At 34.2% G+C, this 13,383-nt stretch overlaps 1 protein-coding gene across 1 annotated transcript; it reads left to right on the forward strand.

The window, feature by feature from the left end:
• The first annotated feature begins 4,828 nt into the window (after positions 1-4,828).
• On the forward strand, positions 4,829-5,353 carry LOC149165396 (calmodulin-like protein 2). Its single transcript, XM_089429795.1, has one exon. The coding sequence runs from the start codon at positions 4,829-4,831 to the stop codon at positions 5,351-5,353; it is 525 nt and encodes a 174-aa protein (XP_089285921.1).
• Positions 5,354-13,383: the final 8,030 nt, after the last annotated feature.

Raw genomic sequence — 13,383 nt, forward strand, 5'->3', positions numbered from 1 at the left:
AAATGAAATAATATAAATGAAAATATTAAAAAAAAAAAATATTTTCAATGATTAATTAATAAATTTGCTTGAAAATGAATATAAATGTGGTTTAACTTTCCGATTCTAAAAATAAGTGGATAATGTCCCATTTCATTTTCAAGAATCTAATCCATTTTTTTTATCTCTAATTTTGCGTGAGATATTAAAGACAATCTACTTACTCATCACAATATTGAAGTGCGAGAGAATAAATTGCCATCCTCAAAACCCATTCACTACTATATTCAATAAAATAAAAACATAAATTATATTCCACATACTTATTACTTTTATCTTAAAGAAAATATCGTATTTGTCATTGTATGCGTCATTAGAACTTTTCAGAATCAGATATAACTGTAGGGTTACGGTTTGGCAGACTTTGATGCCTGGACGCAACAATATGGTGGTTTGTGTGTTTACTATTCTTCTTTATTGTAGGGTTACGGTTTGACAGACTTTGATGCCTGGACGCAACAATACGGTGGTTTGTTTACTATTCTTCTTTAAATACTGGTAAGAGATCGAAAGAAGCTTTTATCTTCATGTTTATAAAACATGGTTTTCATTTGGCGTTGACAGTGTAGTTTGTTTCATTCTCATTATCCTGCAATTTCTTCTAATGGATGCTGTGGGTGCTTCGCAGGAGAAGGTGGTGAGGGAATTTCAGAAGGGCTCCCATCCAGAACATCCGCAGGGATCTCCACAATGTGAGAATCAACAGGCACATTTGGTTCAGAAACAACAATCACATCTTCGCACGTGGCCATTTTGGCAAAGCAAATTTCGAATAGCAAACACAAAATCGAAAAGATGCCACGAACGTTTTCGAAAACAGAAAATGCAGAATGAATCTGCGAGCTTTAAAACCGACAGATTGAATTCAATCACAGAGTGCTTGTAACTTTGTAACTCGAAGTGCTATCTATGAGAAATACGACAGGTATTAACCAAAAAAAAAAAAAAGATCATTCTCCTTTCGTTTAAAAGCGACTGAATTCGAATTTGAGAAAACAAATTTTTCGGGGCATGGACTGTGATTTTCGTTATAACAACATAATTTTGGTAAGCAGAACACACCAAGGCAGAGATAAATGTTCAGCTCTGATACCAATTGTTAGGATTTAACAGTGATTCTATATGCGGAATAAAAACTTAAAGAATCATAAAACTGGAATGAAGGTTTAATGCCCAGTAAAAATAAATTACCTCCAGCCATTGATAACGCTCTTGCTGCAGTCAAACCTTTCTATTACGCTTCCACAGTCCACTTACGCTCTAGCTTCAATCCAAGCAAAAAGAAAAGAACACAGAAAATCTGAAGGCACTTCCAAGCTATGTTCTCTCAGCTAGATGGTGTAAAAACTAAAGGGAATTGAGATACAAGCTTGGGGACCAAACAGATAAATTTATAGCCAAGCTTCCATCAAGCTTCTGATGGCTATGTGTCAGGTGTTACACAGATCAAGGTAGAGAACTCGAGATGGAGTAATGGACCACTTCAGTAGCTCCCAACAATAAATTTATTAACTGCAATTGATTTCCTTAATTTAAGGAAATTACTGCAGTTGGTTTCCAGAAATTAAGGAAAGACTGCAGTTTACTTCCATAATTGTAGGAAATAGTTGTTAAAAAATTAATGGAGCTTAACATTGTGAGTTTATTTGCTTAGTTTTAGCAGTGGTATGTGCGTTGATTATTTAACCTTGTATGTGCAGTGAAAGTTTATATGCATTGGGATGAAATTTTTTTTGAGCTACCAATGTTTGAATACTTCGAGGCATCTATTGTTACCAGGAAGGGTATAAAGTTGGTCAAGTTTTTTTAAAGATTAGAATTATCTGCATAAGATATCGTGACATTGTCAATGCACAACACTGATATATAGAAAAATCAGATTGAGAGCAGTGTTGGGTGTATTTTATATAAAAGATTATACTTTTCATTTGTTGAATCTTTATTTTTGCAAATGTCTCGAAGTAATAATGTATTAGAGTTACTCAATACCATGATATAATCAACTTTTGATACAATCAATTTTTGATGATATGGTAAATGTCAGTAAAATTACTCTCACAGATATTTGAACTTGGTTGCACAAGAAAAGATTGATTTTTTGCAGCTTGAATATTGTTTTTTGCAATTTGAATATCAATTTCAATACAGCAAAAAAGACAACATTTTAAACTTTTTTTTTTCAAAGTAATCCCATTTTTTAATCCAAAGTTCACTCTAATCAGCAGCCAAAAATTGTTCAGATTGCTGAGCCTAGTGCAAGAACAGATTTGAATGCAAAAGTAGAAATTCAGCCTGCACTTCCCAAGTCCATCATCAGACCTTGGGAAGAGCTTGTCAACAACAAGCATAAAACTAGTATTGGATATGAAAATGATGTTTCCTTTCATAATCCAGACTATTACAAGCCCTTCAAATTTCAGAGTGGAGGGTTTCTTCATGACACTTCACCTTGAGTTGTTCTAGGTTCTGGTCATCTTCCACAACAACAACAACAAAATGTTAAATGCCAACATTGTGACCGAGTTGACCATATGAAAGATCATTGTTTTGATCTTCATCCATGTGAGAATTGTCATAAAACCACTCATTCTTCAAACAGATGCTTCAAAAACAAGCATCCTCCAAGAACAAAGATTCATCTTCAATGGATCGCTTCTTGGCAATGGGCTTCAATAACAAAGAAGATATTTCAGTGATATGTCAAAACTTGTTATAAGGTATTGAATAGTCTTGCAATTGATTTTTCTCCATCTTTTCACCTTATATGTGATAGGGGGGAACTGATGGTCATGTACAAGCTTCAAAGCCACAACCTATCATACCAAACTCAGAGTTGTATACAGAGACAGAGATGTCCTTGAGCATGCCTTTGGTTGGTGGTCATCCTTAAACCATCTATGCGTGGTTGAGACCTCCCTTTTTAGGTTAAGCTTCTACCTCTTCAAAGAATTCGGGACACTTCCTCTAGCAGAAGACTTCAACTTCTTGCCAGGAATTGCATTAAGCATTCCAGAGTTGGTGGTCATCCTTAAACCACCACAAGTTGTAGACCTCCCTTTCCTAGGTTGAAGGTCTCCCTCTCCAAATCATTAGGGACACTTCCTTTAATAGAATATTTTAGCGCCTTGCCAGATTTGGAAGAGTTCTGGGAACTGCACTGAACATTCCAATGTTGGTGGTCATCCTTAAACCACCCCCTTATACCAACATTTTAGAGAGAACATTCAATCTAGTGTTGCGATGCATTTTTACACATTTTGTATTACAACTCTCTTGTTGGACTCATACATACCCTTTCGGATTAAGGGGGGGGGAGGGGAATGTTGGACACCTAATCCTCTAAGTATTGGTATGGAATATGAGTAGTCAAAGGGAGTCCAAAAGACCTTGAAATATGGAATCCAACGGTCATGTAAAATGTATTATAAATATACATCATGTAAATAATAATGTATCTCACAATTATCTTTCACATCTGTTGTTCACATTCTATATGTATTTACCAAATACCATTATACATTTAAATATACAAATACCCCAACTTTTATCTTTCTTGATTATTATTTATTTCTATTTAATTAAATATATATTTACCATTTATAATATTACATAAATATAAAATACAATCTAAATATCATATCAATATTACCATTCACAAATTAGATCATTTTTCTTTAATCACTAAAATAAATTATGATAATACCATTTAAAATTATATCTATTTAATTATATGGATATACTCTCTATTATATTATGTAAATATAAAATACAATATAAATATATCATGTCAATATCACTGATCACAAATCAGATCATTTTTCTTTAATCATTAAAAAAAATTATTGTTATGTGATTTTAAAAAAAAATCCTTACATCATTACATGATATTGTTAAAAAAAATTATCATAATTTAAAATAAATTTCCTTCTATCACCGTCATGATATTGTTATGAATTTTTATTACTATTATTTAAAATAATTAATTATTAAAATATTATGTAATTATTATATTAAACTAATTCTTAAACATCATTTAAGTCAATTTATATATATATATATTTTTTTTTTTTAAATAATATAATATATTTTAATTACAACAACAACAACAACAACAACAACAACAACAACAACAACAACAACAACATTTCAAGTTACTGAATCCAACAAAATACAAAATATTGAGGTATAGGGCATCATAATTATAAAAAGGAAGAAGAGAAGCGTGCTCCCTCTTCCATTTTTGTTATTAAATTGTCTCTTCACGCCTCCCAACTTAGTCGAAATTGAAGAGCACTATCGTGACATATTGACGAGGAAACGTGGGTCGAACACCTTCCCGGAACCTTCATACATCGCTACCACTATTTATTAAAACAAAAAGAAACAAGATTATTAGATTGAAGGGTTGTTTCCGCTGAGTTTCGTGGCAACTTTCTCCAATAAAACAAAAGCTTTTGTAAGAGCAATCGCCGGCGGCTACCATTCCCTGACGCCCCAGTAATATCCAGTCTATATGTGTGTATTTTTTTCTCTCAATTGCAGTAATTATTGTTGAGATATAATTCACTCACACTCATCCCACATACCATAGATGGTGCGTGATATGATCAGAAATTGTGCGGTTTCTAACATTTGTGTCATGTCTATGTACTGGAGCACTGTTGTGTCCATGGCACTGAGGTGGGTGCAGAAATTGTGTAGCGTCTGCAGCTTTTATGTTTATGTTTGGCTTTCTCAAATGATGAAAACCAAATTTTCTGGCTTTAACCATCCTAAAGACTCGGAGATAATGGCAGCTGGAGAATACGAGTCATCTAGTGAATGTTTAATTGAAAGAAGCATGGCTATCGTCCATAGATGGGACGTACCTCAGTTGTTCAATACCTTGGACAGCGATTGTGACGGCATCGTCAGTGCAGAGGATGTACAAGGTTTACTGCAAAAGCTTGGGATGCCTTGCATCTCTGATCATAATATGAAAATGCTGATGGGTTCCCCGGGGCATATGAGCTTTGATGAATTCTGCAGTTTTTTTCTGGATCTGTGGGAGGAAGCTCATGAGAATGACGAGAGGGAGGAGAAAGTGTTTGTGGAGGAGGAGTTGGAGAAAGCGTTCGATATTTTTGATAAGAATGGGGATGGGTTCATCAGCGCATGGGAACTTCAACATGTCCTGCTCAACTTAGGGCTGAAGGAGGGACAGGATTGGGAGGGGTGTACAACGATGATCGCAAGATATCACAGAAATTGTGATGGAAGAATTGATATGGAGGAGTTTGGGAGGATGATGACCATGACTAACATGTCTTTGTAAATGTGTTTATACAATATAGAAAATAAAATAAATAAATTTGGGGAGAGAAAGTTTATGGAGATATTTGTGTATTTTTGCAAATTTGTATTATATGTTTTGAGTTGATATTAAGGAAATAATGTTTGTTTCTTATTTTTTAGCCGGTTAAGTTATTTGTGGGATTAAGGTTTGGTTTAAGAAGTATAATTATTTTGAGTTGATATTAAGAAAATGATGTTTGTTTTTTATTACTCAATTAAATTAAAAAGTGATTATTAAATTATTTTTGATTAATTAAAGGATAAAATTTTATAAACTCTTTATATTAAATAATAAAAAGGAAAAAAAATGGAGATCCATGGTATTTTGATGACCTAATATATTGACTTATGGTATTCAATGATCGATGGTATTTTAACAATTCATACTATTGAACCATGGTATTCTAATTATAAAATTTATAAAAGGAGAATCGAGCTCACGTTTGGGTATGTAATGGTGATTGTCTTTGTTATTTATCGTGAGCTATTTGAGCTTGAATGTAAGGGTGTGAAACCATATGAAGAGGGTATTTTTGGTTATGTAAGATCCATCTTAGCGATCTAGCCATATTGCTTTTGGTATTGCAACTATACACCTATTGTGGTAAAAACACAATCCCCCATTATTTTCCTATCATAACTCGTTTGATCTCTTTTGGACATTCAATTTGAAAATGTTGCTTAGTCGATGATCAAACATTTTCACTACCCTTGCCTAATCAATTATATAAATGTTCATTTTTTCTAGCCCTCGAGACCAACTTTTCATTATAAAGTGTTTGTAGTTTATTGGTTAGAGAAACCTTTTTATAATAGAGTTATATCGGAGTTTTCAGAGTTATGATATCGGAGGAACTCTTTTGGAATTCTTCGATACCAAAACTTCGACACATATGATATTGGCTCTTTATAATAATATAACATGTATCCAAAGTTCACAAATAAACGCAATGCATATATTGGAGGAATACTATATCGGTGTTTTTATTTTGTGACACCCCTCAAAATCCCCGACTTCTGATTATTCAATGCCTCCAACCTCCGATATGTGTATTCACCCGCCACTGTCAGCATCTATGTCTACATTGAATATACGGATCCGAAATGGTTTTCAACTATTTTAAATGTTATTCCTGGTTCCACACTTGTATCGTAGTATTTGGCCCAAACCCATTACTCTGAACTCCAATATTCCACTCACCCCTGATATCCACACCCAATATGGTATTCATTATGGTATAATCAAAATTTTGCATCCACTCCCATATCGCAACTTCTGAAATGATACTTTGATAAGACTGAACTCCGATTGTCGATATTGGTTACGTATGTGATATAATTATTAAAAAGAGTTGACTACAATAACACATCTGTTTCATATCAGAGCTACCCAATATCACAAGTATTTTGTGTTGTCCCATTTTAAAAGTTGTCATGAGCCTTTCTCTGATACCACCTGGCTGTTTCCGATTGTCACCTCCAGGGAGCTGCTTTCTTATTAATAGGAAAGTCGTTACATATATTAGTTTCGTGTTTAATGAGAGTTAATACAATTTCGCATCTGCCTATATCGGGACTTTTAAATGGTAACAAATTTTAAAATGCTGATATCAAATCTTTGATACCACTCATCTTTTTCCACGTATCATCCTCTGGCCACTGTTTTAACAATTTCATTAAAATTAAAAGTTCTTGAGTCATATGTGTATTGAATTTTCGTCATGGCTAATTCTGATTTCTCTGTTACAGAAAAATGCCAGGGCTGATTCAATTAAATCATTTAATCAACAACCACTCGGCCATGTGTCAAGATCCAAAGAGGAAATCAAGGAGAAATCTTAAACGAAGACTAATATCGTGAAGAGCATAAGCCTACCTAGCTATCTACTCAGTAGTGGTCGACAGAAAACAAATTAAACTCAACAACAAGCTAAATTGGGCACTTTATCAACAGAGGCAATCGACATTTTTATATGTGATTCAACAGAAGAAATAACTACCTAATTTAATTTCTTGGTTGTGGATAGATATGTGGAGTTGCTGATATTTTCACAATTTCACCTCAATCTCTATATAAATAATCCCTCCACTAATTGTATAAGGAATTTTTGGCCGGGGGGGGGGGAATTTGATGATTAGAATTGCATGATAGGCACTAATATGCATAGTTAGAATAGGAATAGGGGGATTCGAATCCGGGAGGAAGAGAAGCGGAGTAATGCTTAGCCTTGTAACCTATTTGTAGAGGGAGATCAACTCTCATGTGTACTATTGTAGTGAGATTGAAGTCTTCTTTACAAACAAAGTTTGAGTTGTTGGCTACAGGGGATCTTCACTACTGAAATATTTTGGGGTTCATGTAACTTGATTCAATTATGTAATAAAAAATATTTATGTAAGTGTATGCATAGCACTACTATTTTCATCAATTATTGAAATGAATTCTTCATCTTTCAATTGCATTCTTGTCGTATTGAAATGTAATTGAGACAATTTCTAACGATTCTGGTGATCAGCAAGTAGGCCCAATAGAATCTAATCAACAAAAAGATTTAAATAATTAATGTGTTAATCTATCTTCTCTTAAGGTGAATACTAAAAATTCAAAACACATTTTTACAACTGAAAGAATTCCATTAAACTAGAATTATGATAATACAATAAATTATCAAGATGACTCTTTCCATCCAACATTATATTCTAGTAGTCATTATTTTCATTATCATAATATATTTTCAAATCAAATTTCATTAAATAATGACCATTTTAATTTGTCGGTTGAAAATAAGTTTATCACTAATTCTGAAAATATTTCTCATTTAGATGATGATTCTTTATCATCAACGACGTTTCAAAATCTTCTTCTCTCATATTTTCTGATTTTGTTAGTACAAATTAGTTATTTGATTTCCAAGAGGAGGTAATTTATGATGAATACAGTGATGATGATGACAAATATTTTTATCCTATATAAAGTGCACTAATTATAAAAATGATTTATGTCATGAAGAGTCACATGCTATGAATTTGTCTCCTATTGCTGAACACAAATTTTATCCTGAACATTTTGATGAGTTAGCTTTGCAGGTTTCTAACACTTTTTATTCTGATTTTATTTTGAAAACTTTCATCTATAGTTGTAGAATTTCCTGCAAATTCTCTACAAATCTACCTCTGAGATCTATGTAGAAAATATGACTGTAGATTAACTCAATAATGCAATATAACTAAAGAAAAATACTTTAATCTACTTCTACAATCAATTAGCGGAAGCTTAAAGGATTTGAACAAGATCAAACAGAACACATATAACCATAGAAGAATCAAAGCACATGAAACACAAAAGAATACTCAAGGGAAAGCCTCGGCTAAAAACCCCACTATCTGTATTATCATTCAAGGTGGAAATATCTAAGATTTAAACAAGGCCTTAGCTCCCAAATCTAACCAACTCTCAGTACAATCCTCGTGGATGCTCACAAGCAAACAAGGCTTCTCACAAACCTTCTCCTCTGCCCTCCAAGCCTCCTATTTCCTTGCATTGTTTCTCCTGGGTGATCCTACTGTTACCAAGTGTAACATTGATCTCACACCCTGTAAATTTGTACAATCCCCAAGGAACCTTATTCCTTCCGCATGGATGAGTTTCCTTTATAGGAAAACTCATGCAACTGATAGTAACCTATCCTTGAAATTTAGCTCAACTGGGTCTTTCTCTGAATAGACATGCATGAGTTTCTGATGAAAGAATCTTCAGTTACCTGGAGTACACTAGTTGGATGCATGCATGCATTAACTGACTGAATTCATAATTAGTTCCTCAAAAAGTTTGGAACTAATTTAACTGGACTTAAGTCAGTATACTGAGCTAACTAATTACAAATCAAATATAACTCAATCTAATCTCCTTAATTAAGGGATAATCTCCTTAATTTAAGGGATACATGTTGCATGACTTCAGAAAGACTTCTAGCTTGAATTTCTCCAACTAATTAATCCATAATGAATTAATTAATTATTAGCTAGAGCTGGTGAGACTAAATTCGAATTTAATTCACAATTTTAATTCAAGGACAAATTAAAATTAGAATATTCTGGATTCTATTTTTATCATTTTTTTATTGCTATTTTCAACACTCCCTCTCAACAAGAAAGGAATTCAACTTGATCCCGATCCTGAACCTTTGGAATGCTCTGCATGCAACACTTCTCTTTAGTGTTGTTGCTCTAGTGATATCCAGTAACAAAAAAAATCCAACCTCAATCAGAATGATGCCTCTGTCATCAAAGTCTCTAACTACTATTGCCTCTATCGACTGAAAAACTTTGCGCTTCTACTGACTCAACCTTTCTACATTATTTTCAATCATTCTCTGCACTCTTCAGTATCTGACTACTCTAGCCTCTGTCACTTTGATCTCTGACTGCATCAATCCCATTGATTCCTCCCGCTACTATGTACTTTGGATCCCGTAGCAAGGTACGATCCATGAGATAAACCTCTCAATGGACCCTGCCCAATTTCAGCCTTCTTGAGACTATCACTTCACATTGCCCCACCTTACACCTAGATGTATAGCTGCATGTGATCCTCTACCCACTTGGCTCGAAATTACCCCTACTGGAGGTCTCTTCATGAGTGGATTCCTCCACTCGGTCTCCTATCAGTATCTCCAATTGTGGCTCCTCCAAAATTGTTTGAGACTTCTTCTAGGTCTGCATGTTGAGAGGTAATTTACTCTCCCTACCAACCGCCAAGTCTCTAACATTTTCCTGGCTCCTCAAGGCTTTGTATGCATCTTGAACCTCAAGAGCATACAAGTTCTTGACTCATGAACCGATCTGTTTCACCTGTCTCGTGGTGATGTGTCTAAGGAAAACCTTTCCCTTACTAAAGACAACATCGTAGCCTTTGTCCTCCAACATCGCAATCGATACCAAATTCTTCTTCAGTCCAGGCACATACTTCACATTTGTCAAGGTGATAAGAGCTCCATGCTCCCTCTGAAAAGAAACCATGCCCACTCCTGAAACACTATACCTTTCATCGTCACCCATCTCTATGTGCATCTTAAGGTCTTTCTCCTCTAAGGTACTGAATAAAATTTTATCGCTGGTCATGTGGAATGAGGCTCCACTATCAAGAAACCAACCACAACCCATCATCGATGACACCATGCATGTGATGAGGGTGAAGTCCATCTCGAACTGAGAGGCTAATGCCTCACCTTCAGATCCCTTCTTGGACTTCTTCGATGGGCAATTAGTCGCATAATCACCCTTCTCATGACAATTAAAGCATATCACTTTAGACTTATCAACCTTCTTCCCTCCATGAGAAGATTTCGATTCGGAAAGGGACACCTTCCCCTTCCCTTTCCTTGCCTTAATTGCTAAGGCCAGATTTTCTTCATCATCCTTGGATGAAGAACCATCTCGTGTGCTCCTCCTAATCTCCTCCTGCATGAGATTTGACCACAGTCGTTCCCAATCCGGTAGTTTCTCCCTTCCATTCACAGAGTCCTGGTAGATATTCCATCTCTTTGGAAGGCCAAGGAGAGAGAGGCTCACCATATCATCATCGACAGTAGTTATTCCAACACTTCTAAGCTCATCTCTACAAGTGGTGAGCTTGTGCAGATATGTGGAAATAGTATCTTTGTTCTCCATCTTGATTCTTCGAAGCTTGTCCTTAAGTGCCAATTTCCTCTGGTCACTACTGTTCTGGTAGAGGTCCTTCAATGTCTTCCACATTGAATATGGAGTATCCTTCCCATGGAGACTCGAGACAATATGGTCTCGAACTCCCTTAAGGATGATCCATCTCACCCTCACCCCACACTTCTTCCATTCAACCAACTCTTGTGCATTAGTTGAACCTGGCTTTGGGATTTCTTGATCAATGAAATCCTTCAAGACGTTGTCTTCTAATACAGCCTCCATATAATCTTTCCATGCTATGTAGTTTGAGTTGCCATCCAAGGCATACTCGAGTCTCAAGACATAGAACTCCATTGACCAACCTTGAAGTATGAGATGAATTCGATTTGCACTTACAACCCTAAACTTCAAACTTCAAATTATCATCTCTGTATACTATTCATAGCTCCGATAAACTAGGCGCTAATACCATGTAGAATTTCCTGCAAATTATCTACAAATCTACCTTTGAGATCTATGTAGAAAATGTGACTGTAGATTAAATCGATAATGCAATATAACTAAAGAAAAATACTTTAATATACTTATACAATCAATTAGCGGAAGCTTAAAGGATTTGAGCAAGAACAAACAGAACACATCTAACCAGAGAAGAATCAAAGCACATGAAACACAGAAGAATACTCAGGGGAAAGCCTCAGCTAAAAACCCCACTATCTGTATTATCATACAAGGTGGAAATATCTAAGAACTACACAAAGCCTTAGCTCTCACTGCTAACCAGCTCTCAGTACAATCCTCCTGGATGCTCACAGGTGAACAAGGCTTCTCACGAACCTTCTCCTCTACCCTCCAAGCCTCCTATTTCCTTGCGTTGTTTCTCCTGGGTGATCCTACTGTTACCAAGTGTAACACTAATAACTCACATTGATCTCACAACTTGTAAAACTGCGCAATCCTCAAGGAACCTTATTCCTTCTGCATGGATGAGTTTCCTTTATAGGAAAACTCATTGAATTGATAATAACCTATCCTTGACATTTAGCTCAACTGGGTCTTTCTTTGAATAGATATGCATGTGTTTCTGATGAGAGAATCTTCAGTTATATGGAGTACACTAGTTGGATGCATGCATGCATTAACTGACTGAACTCACAATTAGTTCCTGAAATGGTTTAGAACTAATTTAACTGGACTTAACTTAGTAAACTGAGCTAACTAATTAAAACTCAAATATAACTCAATCTTATTTCCTTAATTAAAGGATAATATCCTTAATTTAAGGGTTAACTATTGCATGACTTTAGAAAGACTTCTAGCTTGAATTTATCCAACTAATTAATCCATAATGAATTAATTAATTATTTCCAAGAGTGGTGAGACTAAATTCAAATTTAATTCACAATTTTAATTCAAGGACAAATTAAAATTAGAATATTCTGGATTCTATTTTTATCATTTCTTGTTGCTATTTTCAACAATAGCATTTTGCTAGAATTCTCTTTTAGTGACAATTCGATCACTAAATTTAGTGATAGGTTCAAGAGTGGCCCTATAACATTATGTTGTAATTTTAATGTTCATTGAAAATTGGTTATGGTTTCTTTCTTTCAATTCTTTCATTATGTTTTCTTTGTTGATATTTTATGTAGGCATGTTCAATATCTTAGCATTTAACACCCTCAAGATGCATTAACTAAATACAATTAATATTTTATTCGAAATTTTAATCCTGAATATCAAAAAACTTTTGTTTTTCAAATTAATCTAATGTTCATTTCATTTCAATTATCTCATTATCAACAAAATTTAACTCTTGATAATGTTCCCTCACAATCTTCCTTGCTACCTTCTCCTTTGGTTAGTTTTGAATATCTTATATATATACATCCATACTTTTATGATCCGATCGATATTTGTTTCGAAACAACTTTCCAAGAGAGATGGTTTTCAAATAAGTTATTTGTAAATAAGTTGTTATTTGTACATACTTTATTTTTAGAGGTATATAATCAATTCAAATTTCCTTTTGTTGTTTCAATTGTGCTTTTTTTATTGATATTTGATTGGTGTGTACATGTAGTAATTAAAGCAGTTGAATGGTTACATTGGAAGTTTGATTTTATGTGGATTTTACCTAGTCATAATCTGTTTTTGTAGATTAATATTACGAATATATTAGATTTCTTTTTGTTAACATTTTGTTAATTAAATAAAAAGATGATTTTAAAAATTCTAAATAAATACATGGAAGAAGATGAAGATCCATTGAGGTAAACTGACTATTAAATTCTTCCAAGTATGCATTTGCAATTTTATTATCATCTGTTTGTATGTTTTTATTTCAAT

The sequence above is a fragment of the Pinus tabuliformis genome, chromosome 5_1 (genome assembly GCF_031772625.1).
Source record: "Pinus tabuliformis cultivar Carrire ecotype Pingquan chromosome 5_1, CPIR1, whole genome shotgun sequence".
NCBI classification, from domain to species: domain Eukaryota; kingdom Viridiplantae; phylum Streptophyta; class Pinopsida; order Pinales; family Pinaceae; genus Pinus; species Pinus tabuliformis.

Excerpts from the sequence above, each read along its gene's own strand:
- LOC149165396 (XM_089429795.1), top strand. The coding sequence starts at position 4,829 with ATGGCAGCTGGAGAATACGAGTCATCTAGTGAATGTTTAATTGAAAGA.